We start from the raw sequence: 27242 nt of genomic DNA on the forward strand, positions 1-27242 counted from the left end.
GATGTCAGGTTGTAAAGGAGAGTAAAAAAATGAATGTAGAAAAAAAACATGCTCCTCCTTTCCAATCAAATATCAAGAGTTCTTATATTCTTCATTTTTAAAACCCAGAACCAAAGTTGGTTTATGAAAAACTAATTGCTACAACATTCTTCATTATTTAGTATTAAGTTAAAAAATGAGAGGGGAGCCAAGACAGAGCAGACGTCTAGACTTTTAACAACAGTAATCTTAAAAAATCATAAACGTTATCAACACATCCTCCCTTTAGAAAGGAGGATGTGTTGCATCCAGGCCAAAACATCCAGACTCAGAAACAGTTTCTAACAAGGTAAAATCAGACTGCAAAAAGCTCTATAACTAAAACACTGCAATGCAGAACAGAAGCTAACAGAAACAGCAGTGCAAAAAACAAAAATATCCTATGTAAGTGGTATTTTATAGATTTTTACACTTCCTAAGTTTCGTATGAGGTAGTTTCGCACACTGAAAATACTTTTTTTGTTATATTCTCTGTACACATTTCACACAGGAAAATAACAGGGGACACACGGCTTAAAACATCAGATGTAAATAATCACAATCTTCTCTGTAAATAACCATTAATTTCAATGTTTAAATCCTCATAAAATGATATTTTCATCACCTGCTATGATGATTTTTAACTTTTCAAAGATGGTAGAAGTTCTATTTGGTTTTAGCTTTAACTTCCAGGTCCAATCTAATCTGGATTTATGGTGAAATAATAAGTACTTTTTGAACCTCACTTTCTGTTTATATATAATACCCCGATGGATGAATCATTAAATTTGACAATTACACAGTTTTTATTCTATGGGAATTTCAAATGTTTCTGCAGTTGCATCTTAAACAGATGGTGGTTGGTGAGTAATGGAAGCTGGGCAGGATAAGGATTACCGGGGTGGGATTTGCGAGTACCTGGTTAAGAGGAATGTCAGCAGCGTTAGCCCCTGGAGAGGGGGAGCGGCAGGCAGGGGGAGAGGAGACCTCGCTGTTGGTGCCCTCCTCCCCTGACTCCTCTGTCACGGGGGAGAGGAGTGTGTGGCAGCGCCCGGCTGTCATCTGACCACAGATATGCAACCGCACACCAAAACACAAAAACACATGAAACAAAAGCATGCAGGAGGAGAATAGGGGAGTCGGGGAAACGACAGAAAAGAGCCACATCAAAACAGGGGATAGAGGTAAAAATAAGAAGGGAGATAAAGAGAAAGCATAAAAATTAACAGGGAAGGGCTTTGCAAGGATTAATAAGGTGGTAAATAATTAAATATCACACTGATATGATCAGATTACTGGTACTGAAATAAAACACTGCAGTATGTCTGCACACACCAGACCCCAGTGAAAATGACTGAAATTACAGATCAGGGTAAAGGAATGGCTTCCACCCGGAAGCTGACACATGCTGCAGGTTTACATTCAGTGACTGTTCACACCACACACCCCCAGACAGTAGAGTAACGGCTACAGAACCACAGAAACCACTTTTTCTGTGGAAACACATGTCCTTCACACATGGTATTTGATGCAGAAGTACAATCAATAATAAGTTAGTGTTATCTTTGATGAAAGGTGTCTAAAGCTTAGCTTAGAGTAAAGCAGTAGCAGTTGTCCTAGAACCAGCGTCCCCGCATGCTTTAGCTGAAATGTGAGTCAAGCATATAAAACTCAGCCTTCTGACTCAGAACATCAGCACAATCAAAGGATGTTTTTTTTTTTGTCTTGCCCTGGCTTTATGATGCGATGAAAAGCAACAAACTGCATCAGAACAAAATATTTTCATACAATGACTCTAAAATACACATGACAGAGAGAGTGGAAACAAAAGAAAGCTTATGGTAAAAATGAATTTCCAGGCACCAGCGGTACCAGACTTGAAAGCTGTTCATGAACTCAGATTCAGTCATATCCTGTTTCCTGGCCCGTGCAGACTAAATACACCAAATGGTGACAAGGCAAGGAAGCAAAAAAATATGAACGCCTGAGAAACATGCAGGAAAATACAACAGAGGAGAATAATTATAAAGTAAAAATATTCTTCTGCTAAGGCACTCAGCTTCAGGCTAATATGGCAGTAAAATATGGCAGTAAAGGAAGAAATAAAACAATACATTTGTACAAGAAAAACTAGATTTCTGTTTCTTTTTGTGCAAAAATTCAAATACCTAAGAAGATAGAGACGAGCCTTGGTGACATTGATGCTGAATCTTCCTCTGCATAAACATGCACAGGCCGCTACAGTCTAATCCATTGTAACACTTTTAAATAGATATTGTTAACGTTGAGAAAATATTTATATTTGTGAGTGACTTTCCAAGTGAACCTTCAAAAATAAAAGCTCTATTTTTACAATCAGATTACATCTTTGCCCTCTCTCTGTCACTATCACTTAGAAATGTAAGCTTGATATAAAAAAATATTTTTATTTGGAGTGCAATTTTCACCAAGGTGGAAAAGTTCTGCAACAGATATTTGCAGAACTCTGATCAGTTAGTCTGAGATTAACTAAAATAATGTCCTCAATCCAAGGAAGAGTTGAAGAATTTGAAGCAAATTACTAGCCAAATATCTTTCCAAACTGTAATTTAGGATAGTCACTAGAAGTTTAGGAGCATTCTGCGTAGCCATCTTGGACAAAAAAAAAAAAAAACACTTTCCAAAGAGCAGTAGGAAATTTCTTCACAGATTCGTCACTTTGAGCGTATCAGGTCAAGAAGCTTTCTCACTCACCATAACGACAGAGGGGTGGGCTGGAAGCTGCTTGCTGGCAGCACAGCCGGCGTTTCCCACAACGCCTGCCAGCTCCTCATCGCTCAGCTCCTCCACGCCGTCCGACAGGCCCTCCACCTCGGTGACGGTCAGGAGCATGGTGGCGTGCTTGGCCTTCACCGTCAGCATCTTGCACTTGGAGTGGAGCGAGGCGATCTGCTCCTGGTAGCCACGGATCTTTTGGGTAAGCTCCTGTCAAAACATCCCCCCGAAGAGAACGGATCATCACCAACCCCCCTCTCCAAGGATCAGGAGAGGGAGGTTCAGCCCGCAGCAGATGATCAAGAGCTCCTGGTTACAGCAGGGTCCTGATGAAAGGAAGAGTTGCTTTGGCCGGACTCATTCTCTCCTCTCCTCGGACTCTTTCAGCTTCACAGTGTGGATAAGTATACAATGCGAACAGAACTGCCTCTCTCAGTTTTCCCCCCTCTCTGCGTCTCTGAGCCAATCAGAGCAGCACACAGGCTCCTGACTCAGATCGGTTAGTGAGGCTGAACCGACAGGATGTTCGGTGGAGGCAGAAACCCTCGCAGAAATACTTCAAAATCCCTCAGACACTTCCCCTGGTACACATATACACAAATGGCAAGGGAGAGAAAACAGGAAGTGATCTCACTCCTAAATTCCCCGCCCCCTTTACTTTGCCTGCCGCTTCCCGTCTCCGCCTGTCGGTAGAGAGCATTCCTGTTAACAAAAGGGAGCTGCAAGGAGAGAGGGGCTGCTCAGGGGACGAGAATGACAGAGCGGGTTTCAAATTACAGCTCCTCCTCCTCCTCCTGCCGCTGCTGCTGCTTGCTCCCTCTGCACCACAGATGGTCAATGCACTGATAAACAGGTCACGTGACTGAAAGGGCCAGCTGAGCTGCAGCTCAGCTTAAAGATCAAACTTGGACATAATCAGACTGTCACACCGAGGTAGAAAGCGGAACGTCTTTATCAGCCATATAGAAAATATATAAATCTATCAAATGCAAGAAAGCTATGTTGAAATGTAATAAAAATGTCTTCCAGCGTGAGGAGAATTGACCTATTTTCTGACTCGACCTTTGCTCTCAATAAAACATCAAACACACTAGACAAGGCTAAGAGAAAATGCAACAACAAGCAGGATGTTTGAAAAGCTCAGATTCATCTGCTGAGGCAGATATGGATGCTAGAACCACAGGTTAAGACAGGAACGTCATCGTTCACAATCCCCTTACAGAACAGAACTGCTTTGACAGAACATTGAATTAAGTTTTCCATATCACATCATGATGCTATATTTTTTACTTCACATTACTAAAATTAGAACATCTGGATGACTGGATCCAGTCTGACTCAGTTTTATTTAAGATGCAGTAATGCAACTTCTCTTTTTTAGAGTTAGTGGAGCAAAAGTAAAGGAAATAAATGAAATGATTCAAGTTCCCGTTTTGCTCTGAGTTTTGATGTTCTTCATTTGAAAGCACTCAATTTTTTGTCCTGTTAAAACCAAACATTTCTAAGTATTTGATTAGGATTTTATGTGATAGATCAACACAACGCTGTGTGAAAAATGATTTTGGCAGCATCATGATGTGGGGAAGTTTTTCTTCATTGTGAATAGAGAAGCTAGTCAAGAGTCAATCGCAAGCCAATCCTGGAAAAAAATCTTTAAGAGGTTGCCAAGGACTAGAGATTAGCATGGAGATTTACATTCCAGCTGGAAAAAGACTATAAACATGTAGCCAGGTCTGTTATCACTGAATATTTATCTGTTAGAATAACTCAGCAATATGAACCAAAATGAGAATCTGTTGGAAAATATTGTTTGCAGCTATTGTAATCTGACAAAATTGAGCTATTTTGCAAAGAGGAATGGGAGAAAAAAATCAATCTGTAGACAAACAACAGTCTTGCTAACTAGAAGTTTGCTGAAGTGGAAACTTCTGGAGGAAGTTGGTTGCAATCAATTTTATTTAGAGGCTATCGGTGGAAATGAAGGTGAATACCACACTTTACAGGCTGTAATTTGTTAAAAAAAAGAAAAAAAAAAGACTGCAAAACTGTCTCCAAGCACTTAAATGGGCACAAAAATCAAGAAATACCTCATGGTGGTGAATCTGAGCCTGAAGCTCCTGGATGTTGCTGGTGGAAACGGGTCTGTCCTGAATGATGCGATGAGCATCCTCGATTAACCTCTGGAGGTTCCTGACTTCCAGTTCATACTGCTCATACTGAACCACCGCCTCCTGTTAAAGGGCAAAATATGACACTTTAGTTAGCAAAATCATGATGACATGCAGTTTAAATAAATATTTCTGTTTCATCTGGAAAAACCTGAAATATCAAATCTTTAGTGTGCTTACTTTCAGAATCTTGCAAAGAACAGATTTACAGTAGGATATAAACACACACCACACTATTGAGATTTTTATTTGTAAAAATAAAAAAATAAAAAATAACAACGTATACTTTTCCTTTTTCTTCCCAATTATGTATTACTTTTTATTGATTCTGTAAAATATCCCAATAAAAAAGGCAGAAGTATGAGGTATAGTATAAAATGTGTAAAATACTTTTTCAAGGTTATGCCCAAGAATATATTCTTATATATTTCCAAGATTTGATTTAAAAAAATCTTAGTTACTTTGTGATTGTTAATATCCATTTCCATCCATCCATTTTCTAAGACATTTGTCCAGATTTGGTAAGGTTGGTGTTTCTATCTCAATGGCTAAATATATAAACAATAAGAAACCACTTTATGAATTTATGGCTTCACCTTTTGTTGAAAATTATGCATTTACTATAAAATGGCTCAGGCACTTGAGTTATCTTCTAAATAGCTTCTACCACTCGCTTGACAAAAAAACAAAACAAAAACAACTGTCCACAACCAGAAGGGTAAACATGACCCTGATGGGGGCCAAAAGAAAACAAACATTCCTGCAAAGGCCTATTGAGACACTAGCAGGAATTTAGAGCAATGAGCAGCTAAAGATAGAGAAAAACCACAAAGTTTAGGCTGTATTGCTTACATGATGTTTTTATAATACAGCTACTTATCTAAAATATATGAAATGTAACTTTAGATCAACAGACAGCATACAATTAAATTACTTTATGAGCGTAAAGTAAGATGTTTTCTGCTCCATCTTCTTGAAGCCAGTTGCATACATGAACTGTGCTGTTGCCACTAAATATAACTAAAGCTGTTCTTATTGACTTGGAGACGGAATCATCTGTCTGTAAATGTTTTTACAGAGGAATCTTTTAACTAATTTAATTATTTATTAATCTTGACTTTTTCTGTTTTGCCATGAATGTTTTGTGTGAAATAAAGGTAAAAAAACAAAAAACGCCCTCTACCTGTAGGATGTTGCACTGCTGGATGGTTGTATGCTGAAGCTGGCTGGCCTCTTGCTGCAGAGACTGAGCCGTGCGGCAGATGGACAGACTGGCCACTACCTCCTCCGGTAGCCTGAGGGCGCTCTGACACTGCTGCACTGAAGCCACCTGCTGCTTAAAGCTCTCCATATCCACCAGGAGAAGCTTAGAAGAGAGTTAGAGAGTAGGAAGCATTTATATGTGTGTACTAAAGAAAGACATGCAACATAAAGCATCTCTGAATAAAATCAGTGAATTCAGTGTAGGAACCTGTCGCTGTGTGAGCTGCTCCCTGAGGCTGAGCTTGTTGAGATCAGGAGAAGCGAGTGCGACCTGGATCTGATCAACAGTGGCATGCAGGCTCTTCACCTCCGCCTCGAGACGCAGCATGTCCTGAAGAGAGACGCAGAAACGACGAATCAAGCTGAGTCATACACAATTCCTCTCATGAATCTGCAAACCCTCCTCATTGGGGTGTGTGCATTTCAGCTGCGCTTTGGAGTGGAAGCTCTTTATACTGGGTTTTCTTTATTCCACTCCACGCTGAAATCATTCACACATGCTTAAATAGATGCTTACAATCCCAGAAATATTTTTGATTTATATCTACTTGATGCTGATATTTGATCACTTGTCTAAGCAGAAATCATTGAGCTATATATATTGTATAAATTGCAACTTTTCAGGTGTAGCACAAACCATTTTTCAGCTGGGTAGTTGTTGACCAAGTGGAGGAATATGGAGGTTGTTCTACATCTTCATCATTCCTACCATTTTGACGAATGCACCTGCAATGCTGGCTCTTTTTAAATTTATAGGTCCCAACTTAACTCCTCAAAATACATTCCTTGGGCTTGTTATCCAAATATTTCCTCCAGAAGGCATAAGAGATTTATCCAAATGTTAGTAGGGATCCAAGAATGTGTTCAATTTTTGATCTAGGTTGTTTAAAAATTTTTTTAAAATAACGTGAAATATAGAATGTGTCAAATGCACATTGTTGTTAGTACGACTAAACAAAAGGCTATAATATGGGTTTCAGTTGTTTACTGACCAGATTAGAGTTGTGAATTTGTTCTTCTTAATTATGATAGTGCTATATTCTGGAAAGCCTGAAGGGGGCAATGTTGTCACAGAGATATGGGAAGGTTGCAAACCTTTCACTCAACTTACTAAACTGTAAGTTGGCCACATTTCATTACACATTTTGTTGAACAGATTTGAATCACATAACTAATGAGAAAGTGTAATTTCATTAGAATAAGAAAAAATACATTAATATATCTTTCTAATTTAATTGTTTGCAATGTTTGAACAAAAAATTTCCCAACATGGTTTATATTTGCAAAAATTGAATTGTTTTGAAGATATTTTCACATAAGCTTGCTTTCTGTTAGTGGATTTTGATGCTCTGACATTTCCCCCAGACTGTCAGAGCTTGGAAAATAGATGTTTACTTTTTTAAGAATGAAATATATGGAAAAGATTTTTACTTTAGCTGCATCCTGTAGACTCTGGAAGCGGGTCTTGGCCAATTGCTGCAGCTCCTCCGTGCGTCTGCTGAGGTGTTTCACCTGCTGACTCCATCCCTCCATGTGCAACACGTCCACCAGCTGCCTCTCCCTCTCCCCTATCGCCTCCAAGTCGCCATGGAGACCGCGACACTCCCTCAGCAACGCCTGTCACCACAAGACCAATAAATTAGACGTCAAAGAAGGGAAGGTTATTGTGTCGGGCAATTATACTAATTAAGGTCAGCCAAAGTAGCGTTTACTGAGACACTTCCTAGGAAATTATAAAGTGAGTCTAATTAGCTGCTACTTTGAGTATTTTCAGATTAACAAGGCCGATGTGGAAAAGAAATGTGGTGTTTTTAAAGAAAAGCATCATAAATGTGATACGAGTAGCTTTAAATTATGTATGGTCCAGCCAGTGGGACTCAGACACTCACCTGATGGGAACGAATTTGCTCCTGCAGCTGGATCGCAGAGCTCCAGACGATGTTACCAGAGACCAGATCTTCTGCTTTTCTTATCCAGGCCAAGATGAAAGCCTTCATGCTGTGATATTCCTCCACAAGTTTCTCTGCCTGCACAAAGAGAAGGAAAGATATTTGATACAACTAACATAAAATATCAAGTTCTATACTACCATAAGAAGCAAAGTTTTTCTCTTTCAGGAGGGTTTGTCATCTGAAGAACATTGCCAGAGTTTGACTGTTTCTCAAATCAAAGCAGAGAATAATATATACCTTCATAATAAGTAAAACTGGCAAATGTAGTATACTGCTTTCCGTTTGAGAGCAGCTGAAAGATTTAATGTCTTTAAAACTAAATTAATCCTTTTTAGTGCTGCTAAAACAAAGCAAAAAAAATTCTAAACATACTAACGATTTAAAAAAGGCATAAATGTTAAATTCTAATTAAAATGTATTTTTTTCTGGACATTCAGGGAGCCATATATGTTTTGTAGTTTTTTTTTATTGATATAAGTCAAACGTAAATGATGCACTATCTTATGCACTCACCAACAAAATACACCTGCATACCTTATGTATCACAACTGATAAACACATTATTCTTTTTACGTTTTATTGTCTGTAACTTTTCGAAATAAGGACTTGCCAATGTAGCATTTTATGAATGCCGTTTTGAGCATTAAGTAAAACAAGCACTTGCTACATGTCATGTTTAAATCCTTCACTAGAGGGTAGAAGAGAAGCATAGGATTTGATGCATCAGGTTTTTAGAAAAACAGCAACTTTGTTAAAAGAGAAGAAATGTCAGGAATATGCCTGTGAAAAATATACATCTGACATTTTAGGGTTAAATTTTATTTTCTAAAATCCAGCACATGGATTTTATTTTAAAATAGTTCACATATTTTTTATTTGATTATTATGCCTTTCATAGTTTTTACTATTTTGGATTTATAAATATATATTTTATTTGACTAATACATAAAGTAAAGCCTCTGATATTTCCTCATAGTATAAGACCTGCAGTTTGGTTTGAAAATGACATGATGTAGTTCTCTTTATTTTACTTCATTCCAAATGTCCTGTTATTAGCATGCTTGTTTGTCTTTAACCTTCGTAGAGCAGTGTCTTTCTAATCTCTATAAAATCTGTTCCTATAAATAAATCCGATTGACTGAGGAAATCTCTCACCTTCTTGAGTCTGTTGACTTTGTCCTGAGCCTGCTGTGCAGTTTGACGCTGCAGCTCTGTTAGTTTCACCACAGCATCGCCGAGCTGCTTGCTCAGCAGCGGGTTCTGCTCTCCAAACTCCTGTACAGCAACGCCCAACTCTGCCAGAGAGCCACCACAGGATTCACACTCTTCACAAAGAGCCTAGAGATAACAAAAGGAATAAAATAAGAAACCAAAACCTTTGAGACAAACATATAGAGATCAAGGTCAGTAACAGAACCAAATAAGACAGAGATGTGAAGCTTATGGACCAGAATAAAAGCCAAACAGAAAAGCACAGATTTAGTAGTTGTGTTTTTACTGGAATATTTCCACTAATGCAAAAGTAATAGTAAGACGACAAGATGAAGAACAGAATGACTGGGTTTAAAATCCCATTTGGTGTTGTGCTTTCTGAAGTGGGTCGGCTGAATCCAGTTCAAACCATTCCAACTCTCTCACACACATTAACCCCAACACCTGCAGAATGAATAGCCAGGCTGAACTGGGGTTAATTGCTTGCTAATTAGTCAATCTGTCTGTTTGATTACTTTGGTCTCTTCCTTGGCCTCATCCAGGTCGACGCTCTTTTCTTCTAGTTTTATTGTGATGGTCATCAGCTTTGTGTCAATGTCCTGAAGTCTGTAGCTGAAGTCCTCTTTCACATCCCTGGTCTGCTGCACCTCCCTCTCCCTTGCCTGAACCTACAGTGAGACACACAAAGGTAAATATAAGAACAATCCTCAACATTTAACCTAACATTTAAAGGTGGCTAAATGAAGAGGTTACCTGATCTTCAGCAGAACCCAAAGCAAGAGCAACCTCAGCTAGCTGCATGCTGAGCTCAGAGGGCAGACCAGCTTGCAGGTCCTGATATTTGGACTGCTGCAGCTCTGTCATGCGCTCCACACTTTGACGCCTGCTGATGACCTCACCGTGTGCAGTCTGCAATACAAACAGGATCACATGCAGCGTAACAAATCCCATTTAGTAATGTCTACTTGCATTTTCTGTGTTAATGTTAAAGCAAATCAGAGATATGTGGCCTGTTGTAGGTAGGTAAACATATTGTGAACGTTCAGTGGCGCACCTCCAGCTCATGCAGAAGTGAGTCTAGGTCTGCAGTGGGACTCAGCAATAAGCCCCGGGTGTCTTGGATCCAGCCTTTGACTAGGCCAAGCTCCTTCTCTACCTCTTCTCTCTCCCTCAGCTCCTGATGTACCTGAGTTCTGCTGGATCGCACCTGCAACAGCAGGCTAAACAACACACCAAAGAGGTGCATTTTATGACAAAAAACCAACACAGAGCCATGAACAATAGAGAAGCAGAAGAAACAAGACACGTAGTTTTCAATAATTGTTTGCTAATAAAACCTTTTAACATCTGCAGAAAGTCTTCTAGATAAAATTTCTTAATAAATCCACCTGTTCTGTGAAGGTTTTTTAGATAACATCAGTAAACAAAATCTTGATGAACAAAAAACATCAAAAAGTAACGGCTTAAATTTTGAAGAAGCTTAGACTACGATTAGGTATAAAACAATATCACAAGCATGAATAAATGGCCACTTTGGTTAAACTGAGGGATCAATAATGGAAGAACCAGCTGTGCAAATCCATAGCTTAGGTGGGAGAATTTGTTGTGTGTGCCCTTTACAAATTTGCCTTTTATTGATGAGAAGGATGGCACTGTTGAAACAAAGCCATGTTTGTAGTTCAGGTCATGCAGAAATTGACCAAAATTAAACTGACTGACCAACAACACCAGCTTGGTACAGAAATATTAGTGCACATCACCCTGAACGCACCATACCCACAGCGATACATGGTGGTGACACAACATGTTATCATGTCAGTATGATAACATAAACATGTTATCACTGACCTATCATATTGTTCCTGCATGCGTCTGATCCTCTGTAGGCACGGCGTGTCTTCACGTCCGTTCTCCATCTTCTTCTCCACCTCTCCTCTAAGACAACGGGTTTGTTGCACCAATAGGGCCAGGGTGGATTGCTCCCTCTCCACCTCTTGGCTAAAGGAGTCGTGGTATTCCAGCAGGCTCTGCAGCGCCGCCCTGGTGGCGGCCTTTTCGACGGTGCTGTCTGGCACACGACTGTGCAGGTCTTTGGAAACGGAGCTCACCTTCTCCATCTAAAATACAGGGAGGGTTAAATCAATTGATTCAACTAAATAAGACTATTATCCATTTATACCACACAAAAGGCAGTTAGAATATTCTCTGACATCTCTACTTAAGGTGTGGTATTTAAGTAAAACATTAAAGGTAATACTTTGTTTGATATTTTGTTTAATATATAATTTCTACATTTAAGAAAACCCTAAAATGTTTTTTAACTATTTAAGAAACAAAAAGACTACAGCAAATGACATCATGCTGAGACAAACAAAGGAGCCTCAGGAGAAAAAAAACCCTGTGGACAACAAGAATGTGCCACATATGAGGAAGTGATCATTCCCTTCAGCCTGACTTCCTTTCCCTTTCAGAAACACTGCTTTGTGGGAAGCTGTGGGAGCTGACCAAGTCTGAGCTCAAATTAGGTCAAAAGGCGGGAAAACACTTCGTGACACACTATTTTGGCAGGAAGACGCCGCTGGCCTTCTGCCTGAAGTTACATCACAGCCCACCAACTGGTTTTAGCCGTTACTGCGTTTGACCCAAAATCTGCAGCAACAGTTAGATGAGTGGTAGGCAACTTGATTGTTGTGTGAAAAGCTTCCAACAATAAAATTCATCATTATCCATTGCCCAAATCTTTTCTGAGTCCAATTATTCATGCTGGTGTTTCGTGACAGTAGCACAATGGACATTAAGCAGGTGACTGTGAAGAACCGATTTAAAGTTTGCCAACTTTCTGCTTGTATGAGGAGATTTGGACAAACACAGAAAATGTTCCTGGTTTGAAAAAGTAGCAAAAGCAAAAAAAAAAAAGCTGAATGTAGTTTGGGGCCAGTAATGAGCTTTTTGTCCAGTAAGTACATGGTCACTGACTGATTGGGTAAAACAGATTACACAAACGCTATCAGAGAATTTTTCATTGTAGCAAAAAATTTTCTTGTAAACAGTACAACTTAGTTACTCAGACAAAAATGTAGTAGCGAACAATGGATACTTTTCTAGAAATAAAAGCCCTAAATCAATGGCAGATATTTTCAAATATTCTACAATTAAACAATGAAAACAAATTCTAGTTCTTCCTACCATGGGAAAAGTGTATTGCAATAGGTCTGCATAGGAAAATGTGATTGTAAAAGAATATTATGATGACAAATTCATCACTAACTAAGTTGTACTTCAAATGAGTATAATGTTTGACAACAATTCATGCCATTCAGCTTCAGTTTACCGGCTTCTGCTCATCAGTGCAATTTGATCTCTACGCCACTGAGGAAGAAAACAGAAATAGTGAGAATATTAAATCTGAGTTTTTCTCCGACCTTTTCGACAAAGTTCCTCCATTCCCTGGCAGCGTCCTCCAGCGCCCTCTCCTGGGCTCGGGCCACGCTACGGAGCCGTGTCCACCGTTGCCATAGCGACGACACAGCGTGACGGGTGAGAACTTTGCTGGACTCAGACGTGATTCGATCCAGCTCTCCGGCACTCTCCTTCAAAGCACTCAAAGGCAGCTCCAGCTCGTCAATCTGAGTCACAAGAGACTGCAGCAAAACATAAAAACAATTCTCAGTCAGAGCTAAAATTTCATACAAATATAATGGTAGGATGTTTAATCAAGATAAAACGTTAAGATATCGCTGCCCACCTTCTGCATTCGACACTTATCCTCTGCTTCATGGACACTGAGAGCTTTGGATGTAGTGAACTGAGATATGTTGCTTTCTAAATCATCCATCTGTTCAATCAGCATTTCTTTGGAGTGTTGAAACGAGCTCCATAATGCATCACACCTGGGAAAATATGCAGATTACATAAAACAATTACGGCACATGGCGTTATTAGCATTAAATCAAATATTTAATATTAGAACCAAAATTCAATACAATTGAAAAATGCTGTATTTATCCCAAAGGGAAATACCTCTGCAACACTTCTCTGTAAGCCTCCACTTGCTGTGTGACTTCTTCCTTCATCTGCTGCATCGACTGAATCTTTGTCCTGATCTCTTTCAACTCTCCTGCCTCCACAAAATCGACCAACAGAGGATCCAGGGTCCTTATCTCCTCTCCAGAAGTTGTGAAGTTCTTCTCCTGGGCTAAAATTTCTTCTAGATTTTGCAAGCAGTCTTTGCGGTTTTCGATCTCGACCCCAGATCTGGTCTCATGGAGCAGAGTGGAAACATTGTCCAGCCATTCCCGCATGGACTGCAGAGATAAGCGGTGCCTCTGGACCAGACTGAGAGCTTGATCCAGTGCCAGCTAGAAATGTAGAATGTTGCTTAATTAAATTGAAGTCCCGGCGTGAAGCTCTATTTATCTGATACATTGAATGCTGCACATTACTGCCATAAAAATTTGTTATAAGTAGGTTTAACCAGAATAAAATAGTTACCTGTTTAGTACAGACTTCTTGTTGAACCTTTTCTCCCAATTTCTCAAGCTCCTGTATTTTTTCTTCCATCTTCACAGAAACTGCTTCTCTCTTACTTTCACACTTTTGCCTTTCTGTTACACCCAAGACATCGACCAACTTCAGTCTGCTCCTCACTTCCTCCTCAGTGATTTTAAGTTTTTGCTTCTCTTCATTTATCCTCTCAGCTTTGACCTCAGAAATGATCAAAGGCTCCTTCAGTTTTTTCTCTAGGGCCTTCAGCCAGTCCGACATCCTCTCAGCCTCAATTGACAAATTGTCTTTCTTTGTGACTCTGGCTTCACTTTCTTTAATTAAAGACATAATATCACTCTGCATTGACTGCAACAACTTGAGCTGCTGTTTAGTTTCCTCGAAAGAAGCAGTGTCAAACTTTAGATCAAGGTTTTTTGTGCTTGTATAACTTTCTTCCACCTGAGATCTCACTCCTTCTAAACTTCCCAGCAGCAGATAAAGATTTGCTATTTTATCTAAAGAACTCAATTGTTCATTTGACTTTACTCTGAGCAGCCCCTCTTTGACAGAGTGAATCTCTGAGTTTAGTTTGGACACCACCCTGCTGTGTTCATTTACTTTTTTCAAGCAGTTGCTTAAGTGTTTCGTCTTCTCGTAATTCCTTCTTTTCAGTTTGCTATGGAGAACGACCAGCTGCTGCATCTCCTCAGTTTTACTTTGGAAACACCTGATTAAAAAGCCCTGGCTTTTTCCATTGAGTTCTCCGATAGCAGGACCGAGATGAACCAAACTTTCATCAATAGTTTTATATTCATTCATCAAACGAACGCCATTCTCCTCTGTTACATTGATAGTCTGCTTCTCTAGATTGTCAAATTGCTCTTGGAGTTCCTCCAGTGCATTGCGAGTGATTTCAAACAAAGTGCTGAACTCTTTTCTCTCTTGGATAATCTGCTGGACCCTGTCTTTCTTCTCTTTGGCAAGTGCTAGGATGGCGTTATACTGCTGAGGCAGAGCATTGAGCCGCTCATCCAGGTAGCAATGGTCGACCTCATTCAGAGTAGGGAGGATCTCCTGACCGATTCTTTGGACGATGAGAAGGAGGTTCTCATACTCTGAAGCCTGCTCTAAGACACTTTGATAGTTAGACATGTGATTTAGTAAATCTGAGCTCTCTTCCATACTGTTGAAGTTGATTTCAGGGAATGTTATGACTTCTGCTCGTCTCAACCAGTGGCAGGTTTTGTCCAGGTCAATCTGGAAGTACTTCCTTGAAGTCAAGGCTTTTTCCAAGCCTGCGAGATGCTGGGTTGTCCTCTGGAGTGCCGTTTCAAAGGCTGACTGTAGCTCCTCAAGTCTCGCCAGTGTTTCCGCTCTTTCTTTGTCGCTTGCGTCTCTCTCCAACTCTCGCCCTTGAACCCAGAGCGAAGCCAATTCTCTCTGGTAAGCCCGTAAGCTGCTCTGGACGCTCCGACACGCAGCAACCTGTTTGGTCAAATCCTCTGGAAGAAGAGAAATGTGGTCTTCTAATAAAGCTTTCCTTTCCTGCTGCTTTACCCACGACAAAGCTCTTCCCACTCCTTGAAGGAACTGCGTTCTCTCTGTGAAAGCCTTGAGAAAAGGTTTTATCAGTAAGAGGTCAGATGTCCTTAGGGGTGCAATTAAAGTTTCATTTGCATTTAATTTAAAATGCCAGCTGCTTACCTTACTCAGGTACTTCCTCCTTTGTGCGACCCGAGTGCCGAGAACTTCCACCTCCATCTGGGCTTGCTCAACGAGCTCCTGTAAGCATTTCTTCTCACTCAGCCCGAGCCTGGAGGCCACAGCCTGCGCTTCGTTCACCGCCTGACCGAGCAGCTGCTGACGGGCCTCCAGCTCTACACAAACACTCAGATGGTCAAACAGAAAACTCTGGGCCAGGTCTGGAGGTGGGCTGGCTCTCAGCGCAGAGGTGAGAGCGGGTCGCTGTTCTTCCACCCACTCTCTGGCATCTCTCAGCTGGGCCTCGACCCGGGAGAGATCCTCTAGAGTCTGAGCAGAGTCCTGAATCTTCAGCAAAATCAGGCTTTCCAGCTGGGCCCAGCGATGCTCCAGATGACCCACCTGGTAAAATGTAAACAGCTACTGAAACAAATACCTTATCATATGGTTTAATTTTCTGAAATAGATTAAAACTTTAGATTAATGAGTTCATCTAAAGTTGGTTGACCTGATAAATTGACTAAAAATGTATTGTTATGTGGCAATTTTATTAGAAACCTGAGTTTTCTCTTACATGAAGACTGCCTTTCCATTGCATAAACGGCCACATTGTTTATAATATGTACACGTTTTAAAAAAAACAACCTTTGCTCCATGAAGTGCATTTACACACGACAGTCATTGGCATTGTGTTTTTCTCCCATCATGTTAATTTTTATGTTTTTTCATCAAATCTTCACCTTAATAGCACATCAATAATATTTGGTGGAGAAGCTAAAACTGCTCCACCATTCGGTTCGGCTGATTGAGCGCTATTAAGGTGGAACTTAATGAGCTTGTTGTGTGCTTGTATTTAAAAACAGAATCCCATGAAGTGAATTTTCCATCCCAAACTGGATTTTGTTTGGTCCGTTTCTCTTTCTTGTTTTGATGTGGCCCCGTTATCTTTGTTTCTGTATGAACTGACTCTGCATTAATATGACCATTGGCGCCCTCTTCTGAACGGAGGTCAAATTACAACACTAAAAGTTATAAGTTAATTGATTGGAACAAATTTTAATCAAATAAACCAATAATTGACAGTTAAGCATAGTTTCATTAATTGTTTACATTCCAGTTCTGAATATCTTGCCATAATTTTGAAGATGATGGTAACACCCTCACCTGCTGTTTGACCAGCTCCTTGTCCAGCAGACTTAGTCGAGGCAGGATGGCTTGTCTCTGGTCTCTGAGGTCTTCAAGGGTTTCTTTCTGTTCATCTAGGTCACTGGCCAGTTTCCTCAGAGCCTCTAGATGCTCACTCGTGCTCTCAGTGTCAGCCCTACATACATAAATGGTGATTTTAAGGAACAAGGATGCTATAAAAGTGAGAGTAATGTACAAGCTTCAAAGAATTTATAATAGACCCAATTGTATGTACAAATAATTTATGTCCATAGTCAATATTAACACCTGAAAAATGAATTAAATAGGTACCTGGCAAGATAGTCCCATTCTCTGGATACTTGATGGAAAAGTTCTTCCACAGCAGCGACACTCTCCTGGTACTCTCCACTTCGCTGCATGTCCTCCCCTCGCTGCGCCTCCAGCTCTTCAGCCTGCTGGCCAAGCTCTATCCAGCCTCTTTTCACCCTCCTTATCTCCTCCAGCGCAGGAGAGACCTGTCCCTCCGTCAACCTGCCGATGGCTTCACTCAAACGAGCTGCCTCAGACTGTTTCTCTCTAATCTGCTGTAGAAACTCCTGCAGGAAAGAAAGCAGATTATTCAACATTATGATGACATTGGCATTCGGGTGTTTCTATTTGTCAGTCTGACAACACAGAGTTTGGTCTGTGTTGCTTTGTTGTAAAACAGAGAGATGAGGAAAAACTGCAGGTTGACATCATGGTGAAATATAACTATCAACTTTCAGAAGTTGGTGAATCTGTGATTAGCTGTTAATGGCCGGTTCATCTCTTTGCATTTTCCTGTTTGTGCATAGAAGGTAATCCTGGCTCAGTTCTTCTGGTGAGTCTCTGGACAGATTCATAAAAGTTAACTTTGTCAATTTTGTTTGTGTTTTTACTAGTGGTGGGACTTGTTTAGCATTTTTAATGGAGTTAATGGCAGGGTCTGTAATAAAGTAATTGCAATTGACATTGACTGCATCTGTGCTTGCTGCAATATGTATTGCATTGAGATGGTAATTTAGGCTTAAATAGCTTCTTAAATAGGCCAACTCCTTTTTGTACAACTTGCACACATTAAAAGTCTTTTCAAGCATCCCATCAGATCATTTTTGGAGCATAAATTAACTCCAAGCCTTTACTGCTGCTCTTTGCAGATGCCGCTTGTGCATCAGATTTTCGAGGGTACACACATTGACAAAGATTCTGGTCTGGAACTTTTGTAAGTTTAATCAGCTTACAAAATTAAGCTAAGTTACTAATTAAGCAAAATTAATGTGTTAAAGTCCCGGTCCTAGTTTTTTTTAAGCTCAAGTAATTCAGAGCTTCTTTGTTTAGCTGCAACTCTTTCCTGTCTGTAGCTCTGGCTGCCAATAACTCCTCGTTTTTCATTACCACAGAAAGTGTCTCTCACACAGTGTTTTTTTTTTCTTTCTGTGGTTCTTTCCTGTTTTGGCCCAAATGCACAACCAGTTACAAAAAAAAGCCTGAGGGTAATTCTGCTGGAGGATTTTCCTCTCTAAAGGCATCGCTGTTGAATCAGTGAATTGGATGGGGTTCCTTTCTACTAAATATTTTTTGACAAAAGGCTTTTTATGATTAATTTTATCAGATCTGAAAAAAACAGATGGTTTGGCACTAAACTAATTAGGAAGGTACCTCCTATTCCAGTCATTTATTTGGAAAATACTGAAAGATTGAGCAGGCTTGTGAGTCAAATTTTGTGTTCATTTGACTCAAGAAACAGTCTTTCCCTGTTTTGCTGTTTCCTTTCTTGGTCCCCACTTATCAAATCTGAAGGCAGACAGACCTGTGCCTTGTCCAGCTGGTTTTGTGCAATCTTTGGCTCCAACTCTGCAGGTCTCCTGATCAGGCTCTGAAGCTGCTGTTCTGTCTCTCTGAGTTGGGTCTCTAAATCCATCTTCTGCTCCTCGATCTCCCTCCAGTTGTCTGCCATTTCTTCACAAAGAAGCATTCGCTCCTCAATCTAACATGAAACATACAAAACAGTCACTCCAGTAAAAACAAAGCGAAACATCTGCGTTTAATGTAAAGGCTTCCTGTAAGTGAACTGACCTGCAGTTTGATCTGCTGGATGGCTGCAGCGGCCTCCCTGACCCTTGGTTCAGACAGGTCACACGCTGAACACACAAGCTGGAGGTACGTGCTGGCCTGCTCCTGAAGAGCTCGCTCCTGCTTCACCTGATTTTAACATTTCTGTTCATTTCCTTCTCTCTCAATTGTGCAAAATAGCAACATTTCTCTTTATTTTTGACAATCCAAAAACATCTACTCATGCAAACTAAAAAATATTATTATTTTAAAAACCACATAATTTTTATTTAGTAAATATAAATGTGACCTGCTGGAGAGCTTCCTCGAGGCTGAGAGATGGTTGTGGATGAGGGTCTAGTTTCTCTGAAACAGAGTTTAGCCAGGTCTGGCACTGCTGCAGCGTGTCCTGCAGACTGACATGTCTCTGCAGCTCATGGTCCAGGCTCTGGTATACCTGCAGAAACATGGGGGAAAAAAGGCACATTATACTATGTTTCATAACATCAGTAATTTGGATTCTCCAGTAAGATACAGAAACTCGCTACAGTTTTCTCATTCCTTGGATATTTCTATATTTTGCCATGTAACAACAAACTGTAATGTATTTTTTGTGATTTGAGGTGATAGTAAGGCATAATTATGCTGTGAAAGGAAAATGATATATAGAATATAGAATATAGAATTCATTCTGATATATAGAATTTACTTTGAAATGCCTAAAATGAATTCAGTGGAGCAATAGTCTTCAGAAGTCCTCTACAACAAATAAAGCTGTTTGCTTAAACCTTTAAAAAAAAACTCATTGAGATTTCTTTAACAAGGGTGACCTTGTAAAGGTGTTGTGTGTTATCAATTAGGGCAGCGCACGTCATAATAGACCAGACAAGTCAACAGAAATAAAAAAAAGGATTATTAGAAATTCACAAAATGCGAGCAGTTTCACAATTAAGTTCAGTGGCAATCTAAGATTTGAAACACAGTCACAGTTGACAGGATATCTTTTGTGTTTTGGGAGGTGGGGTTGGGAGGGGTAACAAAAGGCCTGGAAAGTTGCGAAAAATCTGTGTGACAGAAAAATTCTGAAAATGCAGTGCCATCAGTGATACAAGGTGGTGGCAGCACAATGCTGTGGGAATTACATTTTCAGGAGGGAGAAGGAAGCTGGTCAGAGGTCTTTTTATGATGGATGAAACTAAGGGCAATGTAGGAGGAAATGCTTCAAAAGGATAGAAAATAAAATGGTTTAGATCAACCTATATGCATGTGTCAGAAGGGCCCAGTCAAAGTCTGGACCAAAATCTATTTGAAAATCTGTATAAAGATTTATAAATATCCATTTAGGCCTCTCTGGCACCTTCGAAGACACAATAAATCACAGAGCCCCCCCTCCTACCCAGAAAACCAGGCAGTTATGCGGCTTTGTATTTAACAGGTGTTGAATGTGGAGGCGTCCAAGCCCTCCAGGGGAGAGCGAAACATCACGGTCTGATTGACAGTGTTAATTTGAGAGTCTGAAAGGAGGAGCAAAAAGGACCAAAGTGCTGGCAAACTGCCCCGCGACTTTGGCAAGGGCTTGAAGTCTGGCGTGGTGGCAAGTGGCAGGCAGGATATTAGAGCTGTGTGGCGCTGGGACACAGTTGGCAGCCATTACAACGCTGGAGGCGCGCTTGTTGGGAGGCCAGCAGTGTAGTGGTAAAAAGTGGCTGGATCACACAATGCCAGATTGGGTGTGTGTGCGGTGGCGGAGGTGGTATCTCGGGACACGGGCTACGATGATGGAGGAGACGGTGCCAAAATGACAGAGTGGGGTTGGATTATGGGACTAGCCAGATCTACTGGATGGCTGTGTGTGATCATTTCTGGCTCAGGCATGAAAAAGTGGGGTTGACAAGGGATCTGTGGAGATTAATATGGAGAGATTGAGTTAGTGATGTTGGCTGGTGGGGTCTGAGTGCGGCTGCTGCTGAGCTCTTCTTTGACGGATTTAATTGGCTGTGCCCTCTAAAGCGGCACTGAAGGGCTGCCTTAACAGAGACGGTTTTAAGTGTCAAAACGGGTTGGGATTAAGTGGATACCTAGGCTGCTGGAATGCTATCAACCTCCTGTCTGTGCATGTGGTTGTTTTTACACATTTGGGCAACTAAACACTACACGCCAGGGATAATAAATGTTTTATAGAACCATACTCTTCTCTCATTTTCCTTTGCTCCCTCCTTTTCTTTTACAGTCTGCTCCTTACTCACCCTCTGCGCTGTGCTGCAGATGGCAGAGTAGCTGTCTCTGATGCCTTGTTGGTGAGTCTGGACCTGCTGTCTCAGTCGGCTCTGCACACGGTCTCTGCAGCCTTGCACTAGGCCCTCTCCTTGCTCTTTCAGAGTTGTCAAACGTTCTTCAAAACCTGCAATCTCCTCCATGGTGGCCTGAAGAAGGTCAAGTAATGAGACAGACTTTCTCTAAACATAAAGTGTTAAACATAAATAAGAAAAGATGAAAGATAATTATGGATAGGGAAACAACTCTGACTACTAGTCCAGCTTTCCAAATTAAACATCTGTTACATATTTTTATACAATATCCACACAGAGATAGGAAAGAAGTAAGTGAACAAAAACATCAACATTTTGATAATAAATAGCTCAGTAGCAATTATCCAATTAGGGCTCAAGCTGCACAATTTTGTCACCAACATGGCAAATGGCAGCAAAAGTGAAATAATGTGATTTGTCACCTTGTGCCTAGCCAGCTGTTGAGTCGCTGCTTCCAGGCTGACGCTCACACTTGGATCTGGAGTAACCATCCTGCTGGACATCTGCAGCAGCCAGCGCTCCACTTCCTGCAGCTCGTTGTGGTAAGCTTCCTGTTCCTTCACCTGGCCTTCCAGGTTCTCCACGTGAGCCTGGACGCCACAGAGAGCACAGAAGGAAAATGTGAAACAAGCAGATCTCTATACACTTGGAAAAAATTGTTTTTTTTCTTATTGCCATTGCATCAGAACTTGTCCCAACCATTGCAGCCTTGCAGAGAGCAGTGTAGTCCTTTTGTATTCTGTGCATTTTGTCTCTGACAGAGGGATAGTGGACAGAAGCCAGGAGAGCATCTCCCTTCTCCATCACAGACCTGATGGATCCATCATGGGACTGAACCATCTGTAAGAGAGCCTGAGGACACACACACACACACACACACACACACACACACACACACACACACACACACACACACACACGCACACACACACATATTTCTTTGATAATTAATATGTCAGCATGCAGGAACCAAAACCCCTGCTTTAAAAAAAGATTATTTATAAAAGTTTGCTTTTCCACCACTCTTTCCTATCTTTTATTGATGCACTAGTTTTACCTTTTATAATTTCATTTCAGGTATTTAATATTCCTACCTGTACTGATCTTTCACAGAGTTACTTCAGTTATGTTCACACAGCAGCTGAATGTGACCCAAAACTGCTTTTTTGGCCAAATGCTACCCATATCTGACTTTTTCACCAATCTTTTCATACCTAGAAAAATCTTATTTGTGTCCTTTCCATATGTGATGCAGATTCGGTTATGTATTGGTTTGTTTTCCACGTGTCTGCCGTCTAAACGGCCATGTTGCATTTTATCTGACTTTGAAGAAAAAGCTTGGTGGGGTAAATCAGGACATAACATCTCAAAATTATGATTACAAACTTCCCCACATAAACTGCACTCAATGCTCCACGAAAGGCCATTTCTATTAGTTGAGCTTTAATTTTATTAAAGCACAACTAATTTTGTGTTTGTGTTTTTATGATCTTGTGACAACACTGTCAGCCCCATTGGTGAATAAACTTTAAAATAATTCCAGAAAAAGCTTAATTGATTATTACGTCCGTAAACTGTGTGCTGCTCTGTGGTGCCAACTTTCTTCTTCTGTGCAACCAAATTGTAAACTGTTCACACTGAAGTAGCACTGTGGTTGGGTTTAGTTAGTAGTATGAACAACCAGAAAAAAAAAATTACAATTGGATTTCAACCAGAAAAAAAATTAAAAATGAATTCAGTGTGAAGACCTGCTGTATGAACATAACTGTATTAAAGGATCATTTATAATTAAAACTCTTAATCAACAGTTATTTTAAGTGTATTCACTTTTGAATTTTTCCAAGGTCACTCATGTTCAATTAAGATAATAGTATTCAGCTCCATCTCACCTTTTAAATCACCAAAGTGTAAAATTTCCTGACTGTTGAATTAATGGTCTGAATTAATTTCTTCCTTCCTTACCTTATACTTCGCCAGCTGAGCTCTGCGCTGGTAGAGTTCAGCCTTGGGCTCCACTGGTGTGCCGAGCAGTGCCCTGGTCTCCACGAGCCACTGGACCTGAGCCTTGTACCGGTCCTGGAACTCCTTTGCAAGCAGCAGCGCTCTCTCCAGGAAGCTGCGCTCTTGCCTCAGTCCCCCAGCGAGCTCTTCCAGCTGGGCAAGACGCGCTTCGACTTCTGCTCCTAAACTTTCAGCTCCGGCCTCGTCCAGGAAGCCCGCTGCCTGCTCCGCGCGCTCCCTCAAGGATTTCAGGAGATTGTGGCCGTGCTGAAGATCAGACTGCAGGTTCTGGTTGAAAGAGAGTAAACGTATGCAGAAGTATGCAAGTCTTTTGAATGTTTTCTTACACTGTAATCACAAATTTCAATGCAACTCACTCAGATGTTATTTTATAAACTAAAACAAAGAACTGCATAATAGTGAGGGCGAGAAAGATGATACATGCCTTTCGAAAACATTCACAAATAAAAGTGAAACAAAAAATTGCAGTGTGCATTTGTATCTAGTTTCCTTTCCTCTGAAGGCTCGTGTTCCAGCAGGATACCTACCCCTAACCTACAGTCAGAGCTCCAATAAAATGGTTTAGATCAAACTGTTGGAATGGACAAGTCACAGTAATCCAATTGAGAATCTGGTTCACATTGCCATTCATTGATCATTTCCATGCAATGTGAATAAGTTAAGATATTCCTCCCCTCTCCCCCCTGAAAAAGAAGAAAAAGTCAAGATCACCCAAAAGAGCTGGAATAACAGCAGTTCCATAGTACAGACTTAGTTGGGATTCATACAAATCCACGCCACAATATTCCGTTCATCATTAAAGTGTTATTTTCCTTCCCCTTCAAAATTATGCAGTGCTTTGTCTTGGTTTATATAACATTCCAGTGTAAAAGGTCCTATGAGTCTGAAGTGTTTTGCAAGGCTATCTTAGCACTGGGGCCATCAAGAATGAAAACAAAATTATATGTTCTCTTTATTTTAAGAAACATTTATCTCATAGCTTCAATTACATTCAGTGCGCTATTTCTCGTTTTTTTTTTTGGGGGGGGGGATTTTTTTGTCCTTCACCTCCAATGCTGCCCTGTGCCACAAACTGCCCTGGCAGGGTTTCTGAAAAGCTTTGAACCCATCAGGTAGGCTGACACCTCCATCCTGAAATGTGAAGAAGGATTGGGAGTTCATGGCGAGGAAGAACCGCAGTGAATAATATGAAAGGAGGACCCAATTATAAAGACCCTTAACAGGCAACAGTAGCTACGGGGGTTTCCAGGGCAACACTACACACCGCCGCACACACATGAACTGACCTCCCCTCGATGGGATGCCATACAGCTTTCATCATCGGCCTATTATTGGATGAACAGAGACGGTAACCTCACACTCAAACAAGCTCGGCTCTCAATCCAGCTCTGTGGGGAACATAACGAGACCTGTGTGTGTTTGCACACGTCTCTGTGTCCTGCTTAATGCAACGCTCCAGGTTTGATCACTATCTCCAATGTTCCTGCCTTGTCACTTTAACAAGCAACATGCCTCATATTTAAATTTCATGCAACTCTGCATCAAGAGAAGTCTTCAGCAATTACTATTTGTTGTAGAGTTGTATATTGTTCCGTAATGCTAATTATCTCCTCTTTCTGTCTAAATTTAAACTATTTCTTGTCTTATAGTGAGATTTCTCAGTGAAACCTATTAGCAATAAACTTCACTAAATTCTATTTCATTTTGAATGCTATTTTTTAAATCTATTTTTACAGCAAAATCTGTAGTTTAACTCTGTCTACATTGAGGCCTGGAGTTATTAGATAGCACAATTCAAAGAACATTATCTGAAATCCTGAACACAAATTGGCCTTTATTATTCAACTTTCTAGTACCCGCAATTATCTAAGTCAAGTGCTTTGTGTGCTGCATGTAATAATGAGCTTGAGAGCTTCTGGACTTTATTCTGCATAAGAACTTGGGTTCTTTAATTAACTCTAATGTTTCTCCTTCCAATCAACTTGATGATCAACTCAAAATCTACAATTTTGCAAGAATATTATCATTGTAAACCTGTATGCAAACTAGTTTCAAATCTAGGTTTCACTAGATGCAAATCTCTTGCAACAGGAAAATGTTGCAATGTCTTTGCTTTATTATTTGTTTATTTATCTGTAGATCAGTTGATTTCCATTTAATCAATTGACTTGATTAAAAATACTAAACGTTATACAATTTATTTACAAAAAACTGCATTTTTAAACTAAGAAGGTTAATAAAATGTAATTTATCCATCCGTCTATTGAAGGCTATTGAAGAGCTTCAGTAGACAATGACTTGCAGAAAGAATAAAAACCTTTAATGAAGATTAACATGAATCAACTTGAGACCTTAATCTAGGCCACCACAACGCATTAAAAAAAATAAAATAAAAATCATCCTGAACCATCAATTGCGAACTTAAAAGAAGTTCTGGGTGCAAAGATCAATCTCTTTTTATTTAATTTTATGTTAAGGAAAATAACCAATTTCAGTAAATTATTTTTCACAGTATTAAGGGGAAAAAATAAAGATTAAAACCATTTAAAAAATGCAACAACTTTCAAAGAAAGAAAACATCCTTATCTGTTGCCAAATAGTAATTTCCTCCAAACCAACACGTTTGTAGCCAAAAATAAAGTTCAAAACCAGCTAATGGGCCTTAACACAGCTATTGACTTCTGGTCTGTGTGTCAGTGCGTAATCGTCCCGGCTCACTGAACATCCCAGCTTCCCTCATAACAGGAGATGAGTAAGTGATGAAGCACGCTCATGTGTTATCTTCAGCACTAGGAGGGCACATGTGGTGGCCGCGCATCTTCGGTCGCAATGCGGAGACAGAGCATCGATCCCTGAAAGGGGATTACGGCGAAGACCACACCAGATGATGTATCGCAAGTGTTATGTGGGTGTGTGGTGCGACTGGTTTACAGGGAGGAAGATGAGGAGAGGCGAGACACTACAGAACTGAAGTGGAAAAAATGTGTGAAACCACATAGGACTCACAGGTTTTTGGAGTTAGAACTGTTCAGGTTTGTGCTTCGTTTTTAGAGATGAAACGAAAAAAAAACTGCAAGTGTATGTGTGTGTATGTGATGTGGAGCGGTAAGGGCACCGCATCAATTACAGCGTCTTTGCCAGCGGGTTCCTGACACCGACTCTTCTTCATCCTCTTACACACAGTGGGAGGTCTCTCTCTGATACCACGTTTCCTCTAAACCAGCACCAGCTTTGTCTTCATAAAGAGTCGATCGATACACACATACCCATCAAACCCTCTGTGCGCTCGATGTGAACTACGCCACACAAACAATAGTGCAGATTTTTTTCTTTTTACTGTAGCAGCTGTGTTTCTGAGAAGCGTTAAGACAAAAGAAAAGGTGTTGCTTTACACTTCTGTAATGTTCTTTAACTTGTCCACTTCCCACAAACATTTCATTGGCCAAACATTTCAGGATTATTGACAATTGGTTCCTCCTAAACTTCAATTAGGAGGAACCAATTATTTCACTCAAGTTAAATTCTTTTCTCAACCTCTGCAGTTTGGTGCATCAAACACAGAGCAACAGTTCATACTAACCACATGCCGTGGCATCTAACGCCAGAAATAAATGCAGCCCAAACTTTGACTAACAGATCAATACCTCTAATTTCTTCATCTTTCTCTCCATGGCTTGCCGGTCGAGCGCTTCAGAGCGATCCGTCAGCGTTGTGAAGCTTTTCTGAGTTGAGGCAAGCCACTCGCTGAATGACATGCAGAGGCTTTCTGCCTCTTCCATGCTTTTCAGCTCCTCCTGCAGCTGCTTGATCATATCCTGAAATCAAACAGGAGCAAAGATTAGAAGATAACTTTCCCAAAAATAAGAAAACTAAGATTAGATGAACAGCATTTAACACAAAGAAACTTCAATGTATTTTATTGAGATTTAATATGAGAAACAAAGAAAGAAACAGAGGGAAAATTAATGAGAACCAACATGGCTGTTGGTCACAAGCCTTTTGTTACTTTATCTTTACTACAATAGGCTGGTTTAGATCAAAGCATATTTATATTAAATTACCCCAAAATTGAGACTTGATTTGGTGGATCACAGACATAAGACTGTTTTTATTCACAGTCTTATGTCAATAATGGGTCA

At 40.3% G+C, this 27242-nt stretch overlaps 1 protein-coding gene across 2 annotated transcripts in view; it reads right to left on the minus strand.

The window, feature by feature from the left end:
• Positions 1 to 27242, minus strand: part of syne1a (spectrin repeat containing, nuclear envelope 1a) — a 137049-nt gene that overhangs the window by 35529 nt on the left and 74278 nt on the right. For both annotated transcript variants that reach the window (XM_055021455.1, XM_055021456.1), the window contains exons 68-94: positions 26748 to 26918; positions 23044 to 23370; positions 21781 to 21933; positions 21504 to 21671; positions 21019 to 21195; positions 19083 to 19229; positions 18797 to 18922; positions 18531 to 18707; positions 17030 to 17295; positions 16718 to 16874; positions 15557 to 15955; positions 13859 to 15463; positions 13388 to 13725; positions 13113 to 13257; positions 12790 to 13008; positions 11216 to 11484; positions 10422 to 10587; positions 10121 to 10276; positions 9883 to 10035; positions 9311 to 9493; positions 8093 to 8230; positions 7635 to 7820; positions 6412 to 6534; positions 6124 to 6306; positions 4860 to 5003; positions 2752 to 2982; positions 937 to 1080 (exon numbers count right to left, since the gene is read on the minus strand). In XM_055021455.1, coding sequence (XP_054877430.1) covers positions 937 to 1080; positions 2752 to 2982; positions 4860 to 5003; positions 6124 to 6306; positions 6412 to 6534; positions 7635 to 7820; positions 8093 to 8230; positions 9311 to 9493; positions 9883 to 10035; positions 10121 to 10276; positions 10422 to 10587; positions 11216 to 11484; positions 12790 to 13008; positions 13113 to 13257; positions 13388 to 13725; positions 13859 to 15463; positions 15557 to 15955; positions 16718 to 16874; positions 17030 to 17295; positions 18531 to 18707; positions 18797 to 18922; positions 19083 to 19229; positions 21019 to 21195; positions 21504 to 21671; positions 21781 to 21933; positions 23044 to 23370; positions 26748 to 26918 — 6651 coding nt within the window. The remainder of the gene's footprint in view (positions 1 to 936; positions 1081 to 2751; positions 2983 to 4859; positions 5004 to 6123; positions 6307 to 6411; positions 6535 to 7634; positions 7821 to 8092; positions 8231 to 9310; positions 9494 to 9882; positions 10036 to 10120; positions 10277 to 10421; positions 10588 to 11215; positions 11485 to 12789; positions 13009 to 13112; positions 13258 to 13387; positions 13726 to 13858; positions 15464 to 15556; positions 15956 to 16717; positions 16875 to 17029; positions 17296 to 18530; positions 18708 to 18796; positions 18923 to 19082; positions 19230 to 21018; positions 21196 to 21503; positions 21672 to 21780; positions 21934 to 23043; positions 23371 to 26747; positions 26919 to 27242) is intronic.

Source organism: Poeciliopsis prolifica, unplaced genomic scaffold (genome assembly GCF_027474105.1).
Source record: "Poeciliopsis prolifica strain line A6 unplaced genomic scaffold, Auburn_PproV2 SCAFFOLD076, whole genome shotgun sequence".
NCBI lineage: Eukaryota > Metazoa > Chordata > Actinopteri > Cyprinodontiformes > Poeciliidae > Poeciliopsis > Poeciliopsis prolifica.